This window comes from Leptonychotes weddellii, chromosome 8, assembly GCF_054177405.1.
Source record: "Leptonychotes weddellii isolate Sample4059 chromosome 8, ASM5417740v2, whole genome shotgun sequence".
Taxonomy (NCBI): Eukaryota; Metazoa; Chordata; class Mammalia; order Carnivora; family Phocidae; genus Leptonychotes; species Leptonychotes weddellii.
Genome location: NC_138376.1, coordinates 26,617,555 through 26,636,430, shown reverse-complemented (window position 1 = coordinate 26,636,430; position 18,876 = coordinate 26,617,555). Strand labels below are relative to the sequence as shown.

Sequence of the window (18,876 nt, the reverse complement as noted above, 5' to 3'; positions counted from 1 at the left end):
GATGTTGTAAATGCACATTCTGAGAACCTCGAGGCTCTATACAGATGTAAGGGGCTGTGTGTAAAATCAGACCAGACATAAGTACCTCAAAGGTCCAGAGAGTGTCCTCATCTACAACAGACAGTTTCCATGAGAAGAACATACCCATTCTGCATCAGAGACACTAGTTACCAGTTTTAACAAGTTGGTTGTAACCAGAAATTCTATTTTCCCCACAGCTTCTGGTTAGTGGCTCACCTAAGGAAGATTTTTAAATCTAAGTCCTCACACTAGATGTTAATCCTGCTCTTATGACTTACTTTTCCATTCATCTATAAGGAGGTCCCTGCTTTCAAAGGACTGATCGTAAGGATCAGCCACTGGTTCATCATCAGGATCATGGTACTGAGCAAAATAGGCATGTGCGAGGGCTTGGGCTGCCGTAATTCTCTTGTCTGAGTCCAATACAAGCATCTTCTCCAGCAAGTCGACAGCTATCAGTCCCACAGATTGGAAGGAAAAAAAGAGCTTTTAACAAGTTAGCAAAAAATTAGGCCTTATTAAGCAAACACACGGTTTTGAGTCTTCATACTGAACAAAGAATTCTTCCCCCATGTGTCTGCTCTAGGAAACATTATCCCTTATTTTCTTTATGTGTGTGTGTGTGGATGTGTTTTATATTAAGAATACATTACTAAAGAGGAATTTTAAAAAATAACTGAGACTCTGAACAAGCTTTTGTGAAACATCAATGTCAAAGTGCTACCATGTAGTCAAACTGTGTCAAAAGGAAAGCCTAGGGGCACCTGGGTGGCTCAGTCAGTTGGGCGTCTGCCTTCGGCTCAGGTCATGGTCCTGGGGTCCTGGGATCGAGCTGGTGTGTGGGCTCCCTGCTCGGCGGGAAGCCTGCTTCTCCCTCTCCCCCTCCCCCCACTCATGCGTGCACATGTGCTCTCTCTCTCAAATAAATGGATAAAATCTTTAAAAAAAAAAGGAAGCCTATAACCAAAGTAACCTAGAAAAGGTAAGCAGGGTGGTTTTTAAATTTTTTTTTTGTCGGGGGAGGGGGGTGGGAGGGTTAGCCTGGTGGTGGGTATTGAGGAGGGCACATTCTGCATGGAGCACTGGGTGTTATGCACAAACAATGAATCATGGAACACTACATCTAAAACTAATGATGTAATGTATGGGGATTAACATAAGAATAAAAAAATAAAATAAAATAAAAAATAAAACCTAAAAAAATTTTTTTTTGTCTCCCTACGCTGTTTATTTACTAACATAAAGCAATGAATATTCATCAAAAGGATCTTCCAACAATGAACAAATTGAGGGTTTTACATGGTGTGTGGGCAAGACATGGTATTTGGATAAAAGAAACACAATTTTCGCTATGAAAAATTTCAATATACAAAACAATAGTACAGTGAATAGTCATATGCTCACCACCCATATCCAACAATTAACATTATTTATTTCTCTATCTATCTATCTAACTGTGTTTTTTGCTGGACCATTTTAAAATAAAATGATAGACACTTTACCCCAAAATATTTCAGCATAAAGACATCTTTCTATATAATCACAAAACCATTATGTCTGACAACTAAATAATTCTCAAATATCATCTAAGATCCAGTTTATGTTAAAATTTCTCCAATTATCCCAAAGTTGTCTTTTATAACTGGTTTGTTCAAACCAGGATCCAATTAAGGGTCACACACTGCATCTGATTGGGTTTCCTAGGGTGAAAAGTACTATGTCCTAATAACCAATACCTTGATGAGGAGTAAGATCAGGGATAAGGAAAAGATTCCTCTAAGATCTTGACAGATAGAAATACACACACTATGTCAAAGGGCAATTCAAGTCTTAATTCATGTTTGAGAATAATAGTCAAACATGAAGTTCGTGACTGACAAAACACAGCTGTCATTATTTACATCGTTGGTGTGTTCCTACTCAGTTAATATGCTGGGCACAAGTTCGTGGTCAGTAACACCATGTTCTGTCTGCAAGAAGAAACTCTTTGTATGACATCACTGTTTGGCAGTGAGCTGTTAGGCATGTTTAAATTCTGAGAACTGCAGTGCTGAACACCAGATGGCCCAAAGCCTCCATTCAACTCATTGGCAGTCTGTATTGCTAAGTGGTATCCAGTTCTTTTGAATGTTTAAATGTCATGACTCCGGAGAAGGATGAATATGACCTAATTAAGCTGCTGGGACACACACATGCCCCACCCCCCCAAGAAAAATGAGTTAACAAATCTGTTGGAGTTGGTTAACAGGAAGTCAAACAGTGAGCACTGCCAGGTCTGAAACATGAACTGATATGATGAAAATACATTCAGAACAGAGTGACAGACAAGAAAGCTACCAGCATACAGCATAATTTCCCAACATCCTAGAGTATTTACAACTCAAACAGAGCTTGTCACAGATCCTTGAACTAGATAATACAGTTCAAATAAATCCTACAAAGCCAATGGGAGCATACATACAGGGGCAGATGCAAACCTAAACCAACTGCATAAAATTCTGTATATACCCCTGATGAGTTTGTGGACTCATTTTTGGATGTGAGAGGGGCCCAGCTGAGATCTGGCCTACTTACAATCTCCAAGGCTGACACAGACTCACCCAGGACTGCCCAACATCTCGAAGAATGTGAGCATCTCTGCTCTTGTAAGAATTATCGCAGTAACACTGAAATCACTCTCAATGATCACTATGGATGAAGTACGTAAAAAGGGAAAACCACTTAGCTTTCACTACAACTTCTGAAGAGGGCATCATGACTATCAGCTCTCAAAGGATAAAACTAAACCTGAAACACAGATGCTGGGGCCAAGCAGAGGGATGACCCACTGAGAGATTTTAGAACATGCCAATATAACACAATCTTCAGGAAAGTGAGAAGCTTGATTATACTATTATCATAGCATGGACTCCCTCCCTTTCTCATAGGGAGGCCTGGTCTGATTTTTCCTGGTCTTCTGTGAAATGGCCTGGTCTACTGCACAATCCTCGAATCGGGGAAGAAGGGTCTCAGGCAATGCCACTTCTAGGGGCCAACCAAAGCACATATTAGCCCCCAAATTTAAGGAATAAATCAACTCCCTTCTTAGCCAAGGCAGTACATGTCCTGCAGCTACCACTGTCACATCCCTCTGCCAAGGATCCCAGAAGTGATGGTGGCGGGAAGGAATATGGAGCCATTCCTTCAAGTCTGAGGTGGCAAATGTGCCCTGCAAAGAAGACAGAATGGTTAAGTCCCTGGGGGGCAGAAGAAGAAGAGGAGAAAGGGAAAGTGCGTGAGGACGGCAGGACCTGTGGCACTGGGAAGCTACAGGCACTGCAGGGCACACTGCACGGAGTTCCTGGGGGGGTCCTCTAAACCCCCATCGGCTCCAGTTGCTTCTGCCCTGGCTTGGGACACCACAAAACTGCAGCAGTTGTCAAGTCATAGGCTTTCCTCTGTACCTCCTTCTTCCTGTGCCCCTCGATCTTTTCTCCCAACATCCCCACCACTTCCTCTCCTTTCTTCACCGTACAAGCCCATTTCTTCCACCAAATTCTAGGATCATATAAATATATATGTGTATCACATGATTAAAAAACCTGACAACACAAACATAGGTAATAAATAGCATTACTTACCACCTCCCAGGATTTAATTAATGGTACCCTATTTAATCAAAAGGAAAAACTCTTCTTTAATTCCCCAATTTATGTTATTAACAATTCAGTATTCATGAGGTGATGATATGATCAACTTACCCAAGGGATTGGCGCCAATAAATACATTTGCAAAGTTCATTTTCGGCATCTGGGTCAAAGACTGAATGTAGTTTCTTGCCTGTAAAAATAAAAGGTTTTCAAAATGGCTTTGTTCAATAATGTTACTGTTCCCAGAGAGTTCGGTCCTGCCAAGGAACAAGTGTTAACTGACAAAGTCTGCTAGTTGCAATGTTTATGATTGTCTTTGATATTCAATTAAAAAATTTCTCTCTTACTGCCATCCTAACTTCCTTATGTATAATCAGCACTTTTGTTTATTCTGGCTATCTCTCACAGTTACATTTCAAGTGAACGAGAATGCTAAGCAATTAAAAGTTCCCTTTTACTAGCTTTCCAATCGAAGGATCAAAAGGATCATTAAAAAAAAAAATGAGGCCAAGATATCTAAGAAGTTCCCCTTTCTGAGACAGCCTTCCTAGAAAGCTAAAATTAGCATAGGAATTGGTACTCCTAAAGAAAGTCTAGGATCAGCAGTCTTCTGATGGTGCTGATCTCAGTAGGTACTCTTGGTTTGTAAAAAGGGTATCAATGTTAAACCTTGCTAACAAAGTAATCTTGGTAATAAGAAAGTAAACATAAGCTTAGTATATTATTCTAAAAGTCTGAACACATTTTAAAAAATACTAAAGCAACTTAATAAGAGTGACGAAGAATAGTGGATTTTAAGTTACGTGGCCTATGCAGAAATATTCCCCCTACCACTTAGAAGCTATGTCTTCTTACGCAAGTCTCAACCAACGTATCAGTGACCTCATCTGCAAAATATTAGTATTAGGTATTAGTATTTGGCTTGCCTGTATGTCATACGGTTATTGTGATATTCAAATAAGATAAAGCTCACGTAAAAGCTTCAAACTAAAATTCTGACACAAACAACATTTATATTACTAGTATAGTTGTTTTAAGTTTGGTCCCTATGGTGGAACAGGCTTGAGTTTGAATCTTGACTTTATCACTTTGGGCAAGTTACTTATTCTCTTTAACGTTTGAGTTCCTCTTCTATAAAATGAGATTTACAACGCCTACCTCAGAGCTTCAGTGAGGATCTGAGATAACAAATCAATACTTCCTTAGCACAGTACTTGGTGCAGAGTGAGAACTCAACAAACATTAGCTGCTTTCCCGTTGCCTTTAGAAAGTTTGCTCTCACTCACTCCCTAAGGGTGTTTCAACCTCACAATTTCTGAACTCTACTCAAAGGCACTTAAGGTGCCAAACACTTTTAAGGACTGATAGCTCTACCAAGGCAAACCCAAAAACTGGTCCTGAGAATAATCATGTAAATACAAATGTACTCATAAATGTGTACTTCAGATAGCAGGTATTAAACTGTGTCTATGACCTTCCCTGTTTCAAAACATAAATCCCACTATCAGTCCATCTGAATAGTTGAGATAAAACTTCTTTGAATCTACCTTAACCACTTCCTTAAAATTCCTGTTTTAATACAGCTCAGCTCAACAGTAAAAGTGTGTGTGTGTGTGTGTGCACAAACAAGACTAGAAAAAGTTCTGATTACTAAGGCAACTTCACCTTCTTACTCACTCTATGTGCAGCAAGTAGGAGAGGTCAGCTTTGGTTGAGAATCTTTCCAATCTGAAAAGAAAGTTCTCGGAATTGAATATCCACATGTCTGTAATCCCTTCCTACTCGAGCATGTAGATAAAAGGATCAAGGGAAGACATAGGTAAGAGAGACCTGTCTCATGCAGAGAACAGTCATCCCTCTAATAAAATTAATAAAGGTAAATTTAAAAACTACCTGAATATAGCTGAAATAGAAACAACACTGCTGGGAAGGGCCTCTGTGATGCCAACCTGGCTCCCAAAAAGATTAAGGCACCCTGGAAAGAAGTGCCCCAACCATCTCTGATTATAAAACTAGTGTTAGATTAAGTAGTAAGAACCTAAACCTATATAAGTGTTCATATTTATTCCATATTCTTTGTATATTTTCTTTTAAATATAGTTATTTATTAGTGTTGGATATTTTATAGACTTGTTTTTTATCTTGAAGAATTCTCTTTTGGTCATTATAAAAAACTGATGAATAGGAAAGCATCCTAATGGCCCTCAGTTCAATATACTTCCAGCCCACAGTCATCAGATGCTAACATAACACAACAGCCTCTTGAGCACTAAATTCATAAAACCCAAATATGAAAGTATTATCATTTTCTAATTACAAGCCTATAAATTATATTCTCAATCCAGAGGACTGGATGACATTTTGTCCCAAATGTCAGCATCCTGCAACAGCACAGAGGCGGTCATCACCTTAGTCACCCTCAAGGCCCATGCAAGCACTCAGTGACATTAAAAACCGCGTTGGTTATACAGTGGCAACAAAATGAGAATGTGGCCTTCTGAATTGGATATCCCTATCCAGTCTGTTTGTTCTCACCTCATGGCTTGGCATCCTGTTAATGAGATAAGCTGGGGGGGTCCCCGTCAGACGCATAATCTGCTGAAGCTGGTTAATATCTTAGATGCCTAGTCAAGGGCATTGTTAAACATACAGTACAAAAAAATAACTTTCAACTCAAGTTCTTAAGAAGGCCAAAAAAGCCACCCCCAAACGAACAAAAAAACCTACTCCCCACCCATTCCATCCCCCCCAGGCCAGAGCCCAAGGCTGCATGTGAAAGCACGCTTCTGTGGAATGGCATGAGGGTTATTAGGCATGCAGCCAGTAACTGGCCATGCAGAGAAGGAAAATTATTTTCCTTTAGTTTTAGCATCATCTTTAAGATTAAATATTTAGGCTCCCTGGAAAGAGACTGCCCCTTGATCCAGGATGCCAGCCAGAGAACTGTTTTCAAGTACTGATGGCCAAAACCTACTTGCTTGGGGAATAAATGGAGATGATTCAGAAAATTTTGATTCAGCTTTGGACAAAACAAAATTTTCAATATATCCATTCAAGGAAGAGGTTAAATTTTCATGGCCCAGGTTCTGGTAACTCTCCAAGGCACCACCCCTCCAAAGGTAAGACATGGGTGGGTGTGTGAGCTGATAAGCAATAACAAGTTTCAAAGACATTAGTAGTGGTACATTTATAAAACATGCCACACACACACAGTGGTGATGAAGAAAGAGGAGACATGGGGCAAAGTTAGAAGCTAATGGCAAAGACAAAATAGGCTGCTAATGGTATTAGAGCATGCCACAGTGATTTCTTCCACAAGTCTCTAACAGGTGAACAGGCTGACTTCACTTAATTAACAGCTGGGAGGAAGTCTGCAAACGCTCTGCAATGATCTGACAAGGACGAAACTAGTAGGTCTTCCATATGTACAAGCACATATGGAAACAGTATTCCAAACTTCTCTCTTCGTGCTGCCCCATCAACTTTAACACAATTCCCCCTCCTCCAAAATGTTATATGAACTGGTTTATCATGTGTTCCTATTAAAGGAGCAGTGACGGGATTTTTAAAATCAACACAATTCAATAAAAATCTTTCTATATTCCCTTTCTTCTTAAACTATTAATTCCTTCCTTCGGTTGTAGCAGCATCTTCAATGAGCACCCTGATCAGGCAATCACACTTCTCTGTGGCTTCCTTCAGTAATTTTTCACATTTACTCATCCTCTGAACTCAAATTCCCTTGTGGTCAGAGGACTACAAATATAAGTTGAAGGCTGGCCGGCAGGAGAGAGCTGGGACCATGCACTCCATCCTGCCTTTCACACCCCTTACGCCGAAAGACAGAGGCCAGCAAATTCAAAAGGTGGCATGAAGCCCTTTTACCATTCTCTCAACAAAGTTTAGATTTACTTTTAAACAAATTACATAACCAACAGTACTCTGCATGCCAAGAAATACAACAAAAGGGGCTCACTAAGTAAACCAGCAATAGCAGAATACCAGTCGGGTTTTAAAATCTTAGAATCCTGCCACCTCTCTCCTCTTTCTTGGGAACGATACTTGGCCTGTGCATTTTCTATTTTTGTCTCCTTTAGCCAAATAGGTTATTATATCCCCTTCCTGTCAGGAGGCTAGGAAGAATATATTTCTAGAGAAAAATGGGAGTCAGTGAAAGGGCTTTTGCTTTCTTAATATGATTTCTTTTGTTCTTTCACTGATTACTATAGGTACTGGGTCACTAACTAAAACAGTCCTCTCTCCTGAGCTGCCATGACCTATTTATCATCCCCTTTCTCACAGTACATCCCAACTTATTCTCAATCAGCCCATTATTGCATTTTCTTACAATGCCCTACTATTTATTGATTGAATTTCTACATAAGTGATCGAATCTGTATGTTAACTAACTAGAATTCAAATAAAATTTTGGGGAAAAGAAAAAAAATGATGGCATCACTACCTTACTACTTTTCAGGAGTAATGAAAATAGCTGTTGGCTTTCTTTTATTACATTCCCTCGCTAATGAATTTTTCTTTCAATTTTTAAAATCCTTAAACAATTTTACTCACCTGGCTTTGTTATTTACACACCATGTGTCCCACACATATCATGTGCTTTTTAAGATAAACTGGTACTTGGACAGTATTACTAACATCAAATTAATCTTGTCTACCATTTAAACCCTTATCCCCTTGCCATAACCAGGTAGGGGGAAAAAAAACCCCTCTCTTATTCCTATACTCGATACAATATTATTGGAGTACGTTCTATATTCTGGTAGTCCATTTTATTATGCCCAACTCTAGAGCTGTTTAAATGTATGATGTGCCCTATTTCACATAAGATAAAGAGATCTCATTATTAGGTTGGGCACTGATGTTGTTTCTTTCCTAAAAATAAATGATGGATTAATAGTAAGTAAATACTGTATTACCCATGCTTTTTCTTTAGAAATTCTTGTGACTAACAGCACATACCTATAGGGCAGATGGCTGGGCGGGGGAGAGGGGACTGAGAAGAAGCTGCTAGTGGCCATATCCAGACAGGGAATGAATTTACTATCTTAGTCTCATTAGTACTATTGGTAAATAAACTGAACTTCCTCCCACCCCCACTCCCTTGCCTCCATGTTTTCTGTATTACCAGTCTTCCTAAGCACATGCATTTAAAACAAGAAAGCACCATCCTCTCTAAGCAGCATTCCTTATCTTCTTTGATTCACTCTATCCAGCTTCTACATTTCATAAGGCAAAAGAAAATACTCCTTTGAGTTGACATGGTGGTCAGTACGCTGACAATGACTTTCAAAGTAGTGTGCAATCGCATGAGATTAAAGTTTAGAGATCATGTTATCAGAACATCTGAGATCTATGCTCAGCTCTGCCAAGTGACTCAGTGCATGACTCAGGCAAGTCACAGCTTTCTGTGCTTTTCCTTCTCATCTTAAATGAATAAATGAAACAAAATAATAGAGCCAGCACAGTTTCTTACATCCCTCAGAGGGGAAATTCATAAATACACTGGGCTTTGTGGTCTTTTAATGGAAATGTACCAGAAACATACCAGATGACAATATTCTTTATTTTATAAGGGAGATGATGAACCATTCAAACTCACCTGCTCAAGCCTGCCTCAAGCCACCCAGCAGTCCTTCCAACTGGGCAAAGGGACCCCTTCAGTCAGAATGCTGGGAGGAGAATTCAGGAAGGCACAACTGGAGCTTGGCTCCACAGCTCTTTTTCCCTTTTAGTCAACTGCCTGGCAGCAGACAGAGGGGAAAAGGGAGAAAGGCTGAGCTTTCATGATTTCTCTCTTGTCTCTGGCCCCAGAAAATGACCAACAGCAGGAAACTGGAGCCAAAGTAAGCCAGAGTCACATTCCCATGGCTTCTCTCTAGATCCCTGCTTAGAGGCAGGAAAGCATTAGCTCCAAAGCTTTTTCTCAGGTTATTCAACTTGTAATTACAAAGGCAGGCTGTGGGAGGAAGGATTTACAAGTCTACTCCAGTGGATGTGAGGTATCAGGACTGGTCTGGAGACAGGGTGGAGAGGTGCCCCTGTTGGGAACAGACAACTTATACAAGATGTGTGAGCTGTCTATTCTAAAACAGTAAAAAGCAGTAACTTCTGGAAAAGGGCAGTAGCGTGGACACAATGCACACTTCATTCTTGTAGTGAAGCTAGACTAATACGTGGTAAAGCTCATGCTCTGAGAACACACAACCGAAAAGTAAAAAGAACTCAAGTATATGTGAAACTTCTGAGAAAGATGATGTAAGGGCTTGATAACAGAGACACATGTTCCTTTAATCTCTTGGAATGAATTAGAATCTCAAATCATTTACTGGGATACTACTGCCCAATACAAGCTCTCATGATCTAAGTACATACTCCAGTAGAGAGCAAAACACACTCATGCATGGGGGCAGATGAGTGCATGTACACACACACACACACACACACACACACACACACACACACCCCTCATCCTGAAAGTCAGCACAAAAGGGCACACATGCTTACAAACATACCCAGGGCAAAGTACAGATTGATGGAAGGCAAGTGGCAGAGGCTCCCAAGAGGGCAGATAATTACAATCAAAGCATCAACTCACAGACTCTGAGGAGATTTTCTTCAAAAGATCAGCCCCTGGGGTTCCAACGAGTCTTAAAATGAGCTTCAACTGATCAATATCTAATGGTGGACTATAAAGGAAAATGTTGGGACAAAATAAAAATAAAAAACAAACAACAAACAAAACAAAACAAATACCCCAATAACAAAAATTAAAAACCCCAAACCAGGCCAAAATGGTGAATTCATCTAGATCAAGGCTTCTGCAGGATGGTCACTCCAAGTAGAACATGCTCCACCTGTACAAAGACTCAGAATGCTGCCACACACATATCCGATTTATATTCATTTTGTGTATCTGTCAACATCACTTATCAGTAAAGCGAAGTGACTTTAACTGGGTACTTAGCTGCCAAAGACAGCAGGTGAAAACACAAAAGCTTCACTCAGTCCACACTGACCTCCTCACCTTCCACCAAAGCATCAGTAGTCAGTTAAGCAAAGAGCACTGGCAAGCAGAGTGCTACAGACAAGAAAAAAGCAGCAGAGCATAGGAGCGAGGGCTAGCCAAGGCCACCTGTGAATATTCCCCGAAGGCTAACTAAGGAGCTTGTAATAGGACAGGAGGCTTCGACTATCCCAGAGCCTAACCACTTGAGCGAGCCCTCTAGAAATCCTCTCCCTCTGCGCAGCTGCAGCAGGCAGAGATGAGCGGTGAGTGACAGTCGGCCAGCAGAGGGCCCCACTCCCCCACTGCAATGGCATGTTCTTCCAGCGCGCCATAACGAAGCAGAACACCACCTCACAAGTGCAGTGACAAACCTCACACATCCCAGAGGCTCTCAACAATAGGCTACAATGTCCAAACCATTATTCTGGTAGCCAGCTCTTCCATGCACACTCAGAATGTATGTGCATGTATTAACCAGAAGCCAAAACCTTTTCATTTGTTCTTACTGCCATTAGCCTTGCCTAAAAAGGAAGTTAAAAGGGGAGAGAAAAAAAATCACATAAAATAGCTCTTAATATTCTCTATGAAAATGTTAGTAGTTTATCTCCATGTCTATACTGACATTCAGGGAAAAAGGAGGGGAGGAGGACTGTCTTCTGATGCCCGTCACAAATCCTGTCAGGTTTTTCGCCTATTAGGTCCTTCTCAACTTCAGGTCTCAGCTTAAACTTCACTTCCTCAGACAGGCCTCCCCCCACACTCTAAATAAGGAAGCCCCCTCTTCCCTGTATTCTCTACCTCCACACAATGCTTGCAAACATCAAAGTGCTTATCACAATCTAGAGTTACTTTGTTTGCTTTCTGTCACCTCTACGGATCTGTAGCTCCATGAGGGCAGAGGCCACCCTGACTGTGTGTGCCCCCTCTCCCCAGCGCTTAGCCGGCCATCTGCTACATGGTGGGCACTCAAAACACTTGAGGAGAAGGTGGAGCAGGATGGAAAGGGGGATGAAAGAAAGGATTTCTGCTTATGATTACACATATAAAGGTAATATGGTGTAAATTAAAAATAATAGCCTCTGCAAACCATAGTTGCCTAAGTTACAGGAATTACTTATGCAATATCACTGGCATCTTGCCCTGTTCTTTTTTTTCCCCCAGATATGAAATTGACTTAAATGGAAGAAAATTCTAGACGGGAGTCAGCAAACCCCAGCCTGCTGCCTGTTTTGAAAATAAAGTTTTATGGGAACACAGCCATGCCCATTCGTTCATGTGCTGCTTTCACCCCACACAGCAGAATTGAGTAGTTACAATAGAAACCATAGGGTTTTTAAGAAAAAGTTTGCCAAACCCCATCCTAGACCCGAACAACTTGTGTTCTATAGAAACCATGAGAGACTACGGACTCTGAGAAACAAACTGAGAGTTCTAGAGGGGAGGGGGGTGGGAGGATGGGTTAGCCTGGTGATGGATATTAAAGAGGGCACATACTGAATGGAGCACTGGGTGTTATACGCAAACAATGAATCATGGAACACTACATCAAAAACTAATGATGTAATGTATGGCGATTAACATAACATAATAAAATTTAAAAAAAAATAGAAAACAAGGGTAAATTAGAAACAAGCCCACTCACAGAAATTATTTTTTTGTAGAGAAGTAGAGAATTTTACCATCTGCAAACGGCAAGAATCAATGTGTTCTGGAGGTTAAAATTTCAATACTGACTCTTAGTTCAAAGTGCTGACAAGAAAAAAAATCTAAAGCATGCATTAATGGGGACAGACTGGGGAGGGCGGATGATTACTGTCTTGCTCTAAAATAATCAAATTAACTATACAACAGTAGAATTTAGTACAGGATCCCCTCTGCCCATTCAAAATGATTCCATTTACAAGTATTAAGTCCCCTCACATTCTTCAGGAACAAATTTAAGTGGGTAGCTATCCCACACCACAAATGAAAACCAACTACTTCAACTCTCAAACATGTAGTTTTACAATGTATGCGTTAAAACTAGTCTCTAGAAATAAAGCTGTTGAGATTGGTACTCTCATTTAAGAGACTCCTGACTACTGAAATGAAGAGTCAAGTTTTACACCCCCTCCAGGGATGACAGAGACTCTGGACTGAGTTTCTTTACTGCCCTAACTTCACTTCAACATACCTGAAGAGTATGCCACCCCCACTACTCACAGTCCTCACTAAAGCAATGAGTTGGGGGACCCCGTGTCTCTCTCCTCCTTCTGCCAGTATGAAACAATTACAGGTCTGAAGAATAAAGTCCCAATTCCTCAGCCCCTCAAGGCCCTCCCTGCTTTGGCATCAAGCTTCCTTTCTAACTCTGCTTCAAACTATTACTCCTTGATGTACTCAATGCTTCAATGCACCCCAAATATTCTAGACACTGCTCAGTTTCCAGCTTCTTATTTATCCAAGTCATAAACAGAATTACACTCCATTCCCCGCTCCTATGAAGCCTTTTCTTATTTATTTTTCAAAGTCCTACTCAAACAAGGACTCTGCCATGAAGTCTTTCTGGATATCTTAGGTTCAAAATAATCTCTACTTCTTCTCAATAACTTATTTATACCTCTATTATAGCATTTTTATCACTGTCTTATTTTATAATTAGAGAGTAGACATTTGTCCCAGTAACTCCTATAACTCACTTTCCACTGAGTATGATCATTCTGTTTTTAGGGACAGCTGCTATTTTATCTCTAGCACCTTCCACAGAGTAGTTTGATAAATACTGGTTGGCTTGAAAAGACTTGCTGTAATAGGCTTTTTAACTCAGCTCTGCCTTGCCCTCAAAAACCTATAATGACCATACTCTGTGGAAAGTCTAAATACAAAACAGTTACGAAAAGTTGTTTCATTTAATATCAGGCCTAAGAAAGTTTTTGAACACTCCATCTGAGGTGTTCACATCAAAGAGAGTGTACAAATATAGTGCCATGAGTGTGTAAGGGCTATGGACAAAAAGAATTGCTACAGCATGATAGCCAATACTTAGGAGATTAGTAAACACACAATGCAAAATAAAAATCTACTTAGTAGCTAAAAGCACTTGCATGAAGGAAGTCAAAGCATGCAGACTTTGGAAGAAATCACCACAGGTTCTCCAAGAGCTGGCAAATCCACTGAAATACAGCTCAGTCTTCCAATAGTACCAGCTACTCTAAGGCCACTACAATTTGTCCAGGCAGTTAAGGCCAGAAGACGCTTCAAGAAGCTACATAAGCAGAGCAAAGCAAAATTTACCACATTGTGACAATTAGTTATTTCCACAAGTCATCCTTCATAATTGGTTTAACTCTTTTTTCCTAGATAGAAGAAATTTTACTATTAGGTAAAAACGTGTTTTAATGGTCACAATCAAATTGTCAAAATTTAAATCCTAGATCTCCTGGTCCTTTCTAAAACAACCACCAAGGCCTAAGATTACTCTCTAGGTTCTCTGTAACAAAAGTAAAAGGGAGAACAAACAGTTAAGGAAATCAACCTGAGGGTACTGGGGTAATTACAGGGAAAATAAGAGAGGAATATTCTCTTCACTTCTAAGTGTTCTAGGCAACTCCAAGAAAGCATCCACAGGCCAGAGAGTTGAAGATGAGGAAGAGGACCAGTGGCAGGACCTCCCTGCAGCTACTGCTACAAGTGAGCCGCAGTTTTCAATGAGACAAAACCCATACAGACAAAGCCAGAACATCAAAGTTTGGAGGTAGGAGATCCTCCTGGAGACAGGATGGACTACAAGAAGACTTAGTCTACTTTCTTCTCTTCTTGGCTGTCAAAATAGTCATTTTCACTGCCACACACAAAAATTCTTAAGGTACTCTAGGTTTGTGGACACACATGAAAATTCCAACCTTTTCTGGGAAAAAAAAATTCTATATTTTCAAGTTGGGAGAAGAAAAGGCAAATAACCTAGTGAAACATTTTTCTTCTTCAACATTAGGACACTTGCTTTTAGTGTCTAAAGTGAAACTGGTTTTTTTAAAATGAAAGAGAACAGGGGTGCCTGGGTGGTTCAGTTGGTTGAGCGCTGACTCTTGCTTTCAGCTCAGGTCATGATCTCAGGGTCTGTGCTCGGCGGGAGTCTGCTTGAGATTCTCTCTCTCCTTCTGCCCTTACCCCACTAAAATTAATTAATTAATTAATTAATTAATTAATTCTAAAATGAGAGATAACAAGGGTGCCTCACTGGCTCCCTCAGCTGGTGGCGAATGCAACTCTTGATCTCAGGATTGTGAGTTTGAGCCCCATGCTGTGAGTAGAGCTTACTTTTAAAAAACTTTTTTAATTAAGAAAAATAAAATGAGAGAATATTTGAAACCAGTGACTGCAAGTGAGGGGTAGATGTGACAGGAAGGGGTACACCAGAAGTTTTTAGCTCTATTGGCATGTTTTATCTCATGATCTGGGAGCTATGAACACCAGTGTTCATTATATTATTGTCTTTTTGTAAGTATTTCATAAAATGTTTGCAAAAATCAAAAGAAGAAATGAATAAAGCAGAATTAAGAAGCAAATTTAATACACTAAGGAAATTCATACGGAGTAAGGCAGCAGCTAATGGCAAGTAGATTATAACCCATCAGCTCCATTATCCTCTAGTTAATATCTTATAGAGTACCACTTCTATTAAAATGAAAGAAGGAACAAAAGTTTTACACATTTAGGAAATTCATGTGATTACCTAGGAAAGGAAAACCACAGCAAGCAAATGCTGTGATCTCTGGAAGACAAAACAGTATCTGGTGGGTAACAGAGCTGTGAAACTCATTTTCTCTCCTCCTTTAGGCTACAGACTATTAAGTGTTAGTAAAACTATTTTCTAAGTGGTCACACTTCTCAAAATCAGTTTCCAGCTTTGAAATAAGTTAGCACTAGACCCAATTTTGTAATCCCATATGAATCTGAGAATGGACTTTTCCATTTCTGCAGAAAAGGCTACTGGAATTTTGCTAGAGATTGTGTTGAATTTTTAGGTCACTTTGGGTATTATTGACATCTTAACAATGTAAAGTCTTCCTATACATGAACACCAGATGTCTTCCCATTTATTAATAAATAAGAAATAAGTTACCACTAGACCCGAAGAGACATTCTTTATCCTCACTCTCTTCTAAATATGAAGTTCTGCTAGCTGTGTCCACTTGCTATATCTAGTCAACTGGGCTTATAAGGCAGGGCTTCATTCTTTACATAAATAATACTATTTTGAGCTAGATGGAAAAAGGGTTCTACACAGTCATAAATGAAAATAGTTTCTAAACTAACAATATATAATTAGCTTTAAGACAAAAATTAGTATTTCTTCCCTTTAGGGGAACTCTAAGGATTATTAACAACCAGTACTAAAAGAATCTCTCAAGGAGGAGACTAATCACAAAAAAAGGGAGAAAAAGGTAGAATAGAAACAAAACTTAACAGAGATCTAAAACTGCACTGTCCAATGTAATTACCAATCACATGTGATTAATTAAATTTAAATGTCATCTAAATGAAATCTAATAAAATTTGAAATTCAATTAAAAACACTCATAAAACCATAAATATAAAGGAACTTCTCTGACGTGATACTTCCTTGACCAAATAAAGAGCATTTATGAAAAGTACACAGCTAAAATCATGGGCAGTGGAGACAAACTGAAAACTTTCCCTCTAAGATAAGAAGAAAACAAGGATGCCCACTTCACCACTGCTATTCAACACTGTACTGGAAGTTCCAGCCAGAACAACTGGAAAGGGAGAAGGAAAACCATCTCTATTTGCAGATGACCCAATCCTATGTATAGAAAATACCAGAGAATCTACAAGAAACCTACTAGAGCTAATAAACAATTTGAGTAAAGATGCAGTGCACAAAATCAACAAGAATCAGCTGTGTTTCTAAACACCAACAATAAACAACCTGAAAAGGAAATTAAGAGGGGCGCCTGGGTGGCTCAGATGGTTGAGCGTCTGCCTTCGGCTCAGGTCATGATCCCAGGGTCCTGGGATCGAGCCCCGCATTGGACTCCTGGCTCAGCGAGGAGCCTGCTTCTCCCTCTCCCCCTGCTCATGCTCTCTCTCTCTGTATCTGTGTCTCAAATGAATAAATAAAATCTTAAAAAAAAAAAAAAGAAATTAAGAAAGCAATTTCAGGGGTGCCTTGGTGGCTCAGTTGGTTAAGCATCTGCCTTCAGCTCAGGTCATGATCCCAGGGTCCTGGAATCGAGCCCCGTGTCGGGCTCCCTGCTTAGCGGGGAGTCTGTTTCTCCCTCCCCCTTCACCCCTCCACCCACTTGTGCTCTCTTTCTCTTTCTCTCAAATAAATAAATAAAATCTTTAAAAAAAAAAAGCGTAAAAAATAAAAAAACAAAAGGAAAAAAGAAAGCAATTTCATTTACAATCTTTTATTCTAAAAGAATAAAATACTTAGGAATAAATTTAACCATGGAGGTGAAAGATTTGTCCAGTGAAAATTATAAAACATTGCGGAAAGAAATTAAGAACTAATAAATGGGAAGACATCTGATGTTCATGGAAAGGAAGACTTTATATTGTTAAGATGTCAATAATACCCAAAGTGACCTAAAAATTCAACACGATCTCTAGCAAAAGTCCAATAGCCTTTTCTGCAGAAATGGAAAAGTCCATTCTCAAATTCATATGGGATTACAAAAGACCCTGAAGAGCCAAAACAAAAACAAAAACACTTGACAATGAGAACAAAATTGAAGGATTCACACTTCCTGAATGCAAAACTTACCATATAAAGTTTCAGGAATCAAAACAACATGTGGAAATGCTATAAGGATAGATATATAGACCAACAGAATAGAATTAGCTTTTGACAAAAGTGCCAGGCCCATTCAGTGGGGGGTAGTCTCTTCAACAAATCGTGCTGAGACCACTGGATTTCCACATGCAAAAGAATAAAGCTGGGACTCTAACCTGACATCATACACAAAACTTAACTCGAAATGGATCAAAGACCTAAATATAAGAGAAACCCATACAATTCTTAGTAGAAAACATAGTAAATCTTCTCAACCTTGAATTTGGTAATATATTCTTAGTTATGACATGAGCAACAAAAGAAAAAATAAATTGGAACTTCAAAAAATCAAAACCTTAGTACATCAAAGGACATTATCAAGAAAGTGAACAGACAGACCACAGAAGGGGAGAAAATATTTGCAAATCATGTATCTAATGAAGGTTTAATATCCAGAATACATAAAGAACTAAACTCAACAATAAAAAGACCACCCAATTAAAAGATGGGTAATGAACTTGAGCAGATATTCCTCCACAGAAGATAAACAAATGGACAATAAACACAGGGACAGATGCTCAACATTATTGGTCATTAGGGAAATACAAATTAAAATTACGAAGAGGTACCACTTTGTACCTGCAATGATGGCTATCATTAAAAAAGGCCGGGGGAGGAGGAGGAAGGAACAAGTGTTGGTGAAGATGTGGAGAAACTGCTCATACATCATTGGTGGGCAAAAATGGTGCAACTGCTGTGGAAAATAGTTTGGTGGCTCATCAAAAAGCTAAACACAGAATTACCACATGACCCAACAATTCCACTCCTAGATATATACTGCAAAGAATTGAAAGCAGAGACTCAAATAACTGTATATCAATGTTCATTGTAGCACTAATCATAATTGCCAAAGGTGAAAATAACCCAAGTGTCAATGAACAGATGAGTACATAAACAAAATGTGGCATATACACACAATGGAATAGCATTCAGCCATAAAAAGGAATGAAGTTCTGATAACATGCTACAACACGGATAAACCTTGAAAACATGGCTAACGGAAATAATCAAGAAACAAAGGAACAAATATTGTGTGATTCCACTTATAAGAAATATCTAGAATAAGCAAATTCAGGAAACAGAAGAGAGGAAACTAGAGGCTATGGGAAAGAAGAATGGGGGAGTTATTATTCAACAGGTATGAGGTGATGAAATGTTTTGGAAATAAGATAGTGGCGATGGCCGCACAACTTTGTGAATGTAATTAGTGCCCCTGGACTGTATATTTAAAAATGGTTAAAATGGTAAATTTTATGTTAGTACATTTTACCGCAGAGATATTTTTAATCAGTTCCCTAAGTTTCACTAGCCACATTGTAAGTGCTCAATAGCCACATGTGGCTGGTGGCTACCAACCACCA

At 39.4% G+C, this 18,876-nt stretch overlaps 1 protein-coding gene across 2 annotated transcripts in view; it reads right to left on the bottom strand.

Annotated features, from left to right (window-relative positions):
- The window catches only part of MAPK14 (mitogen-activated protein kinase 14), a 73,466-nt gene that overhangs the window by 2,875 nt on the left and 51,715 nt on the right, over positions 1–18,876 (bottom strand). The window contains exons 9-11 of one of the 2 annotated variants that reach the window (XM_081828084.1): positions 6,186–6,265; positions 3,762–3,840; positions 300–473 (exon numbers count right to left, since the gene is read on the bottom strand). In XM_081828084.1, the coding sequence (XP_081684210.1) occupies positions 300–473; positions 3,762–3,840; positions 6,186–6,265 (333 nt within the window). Of the gene's footprint in view, positions 1–299; positions 474–3,761; positions 3,841–6,185; positions 6,266–10,266; positions 10,347–18,876 lie in introns of both variants that reach the window. The other variant, XM_081828083.1, reaches the window with a different exon arrangement.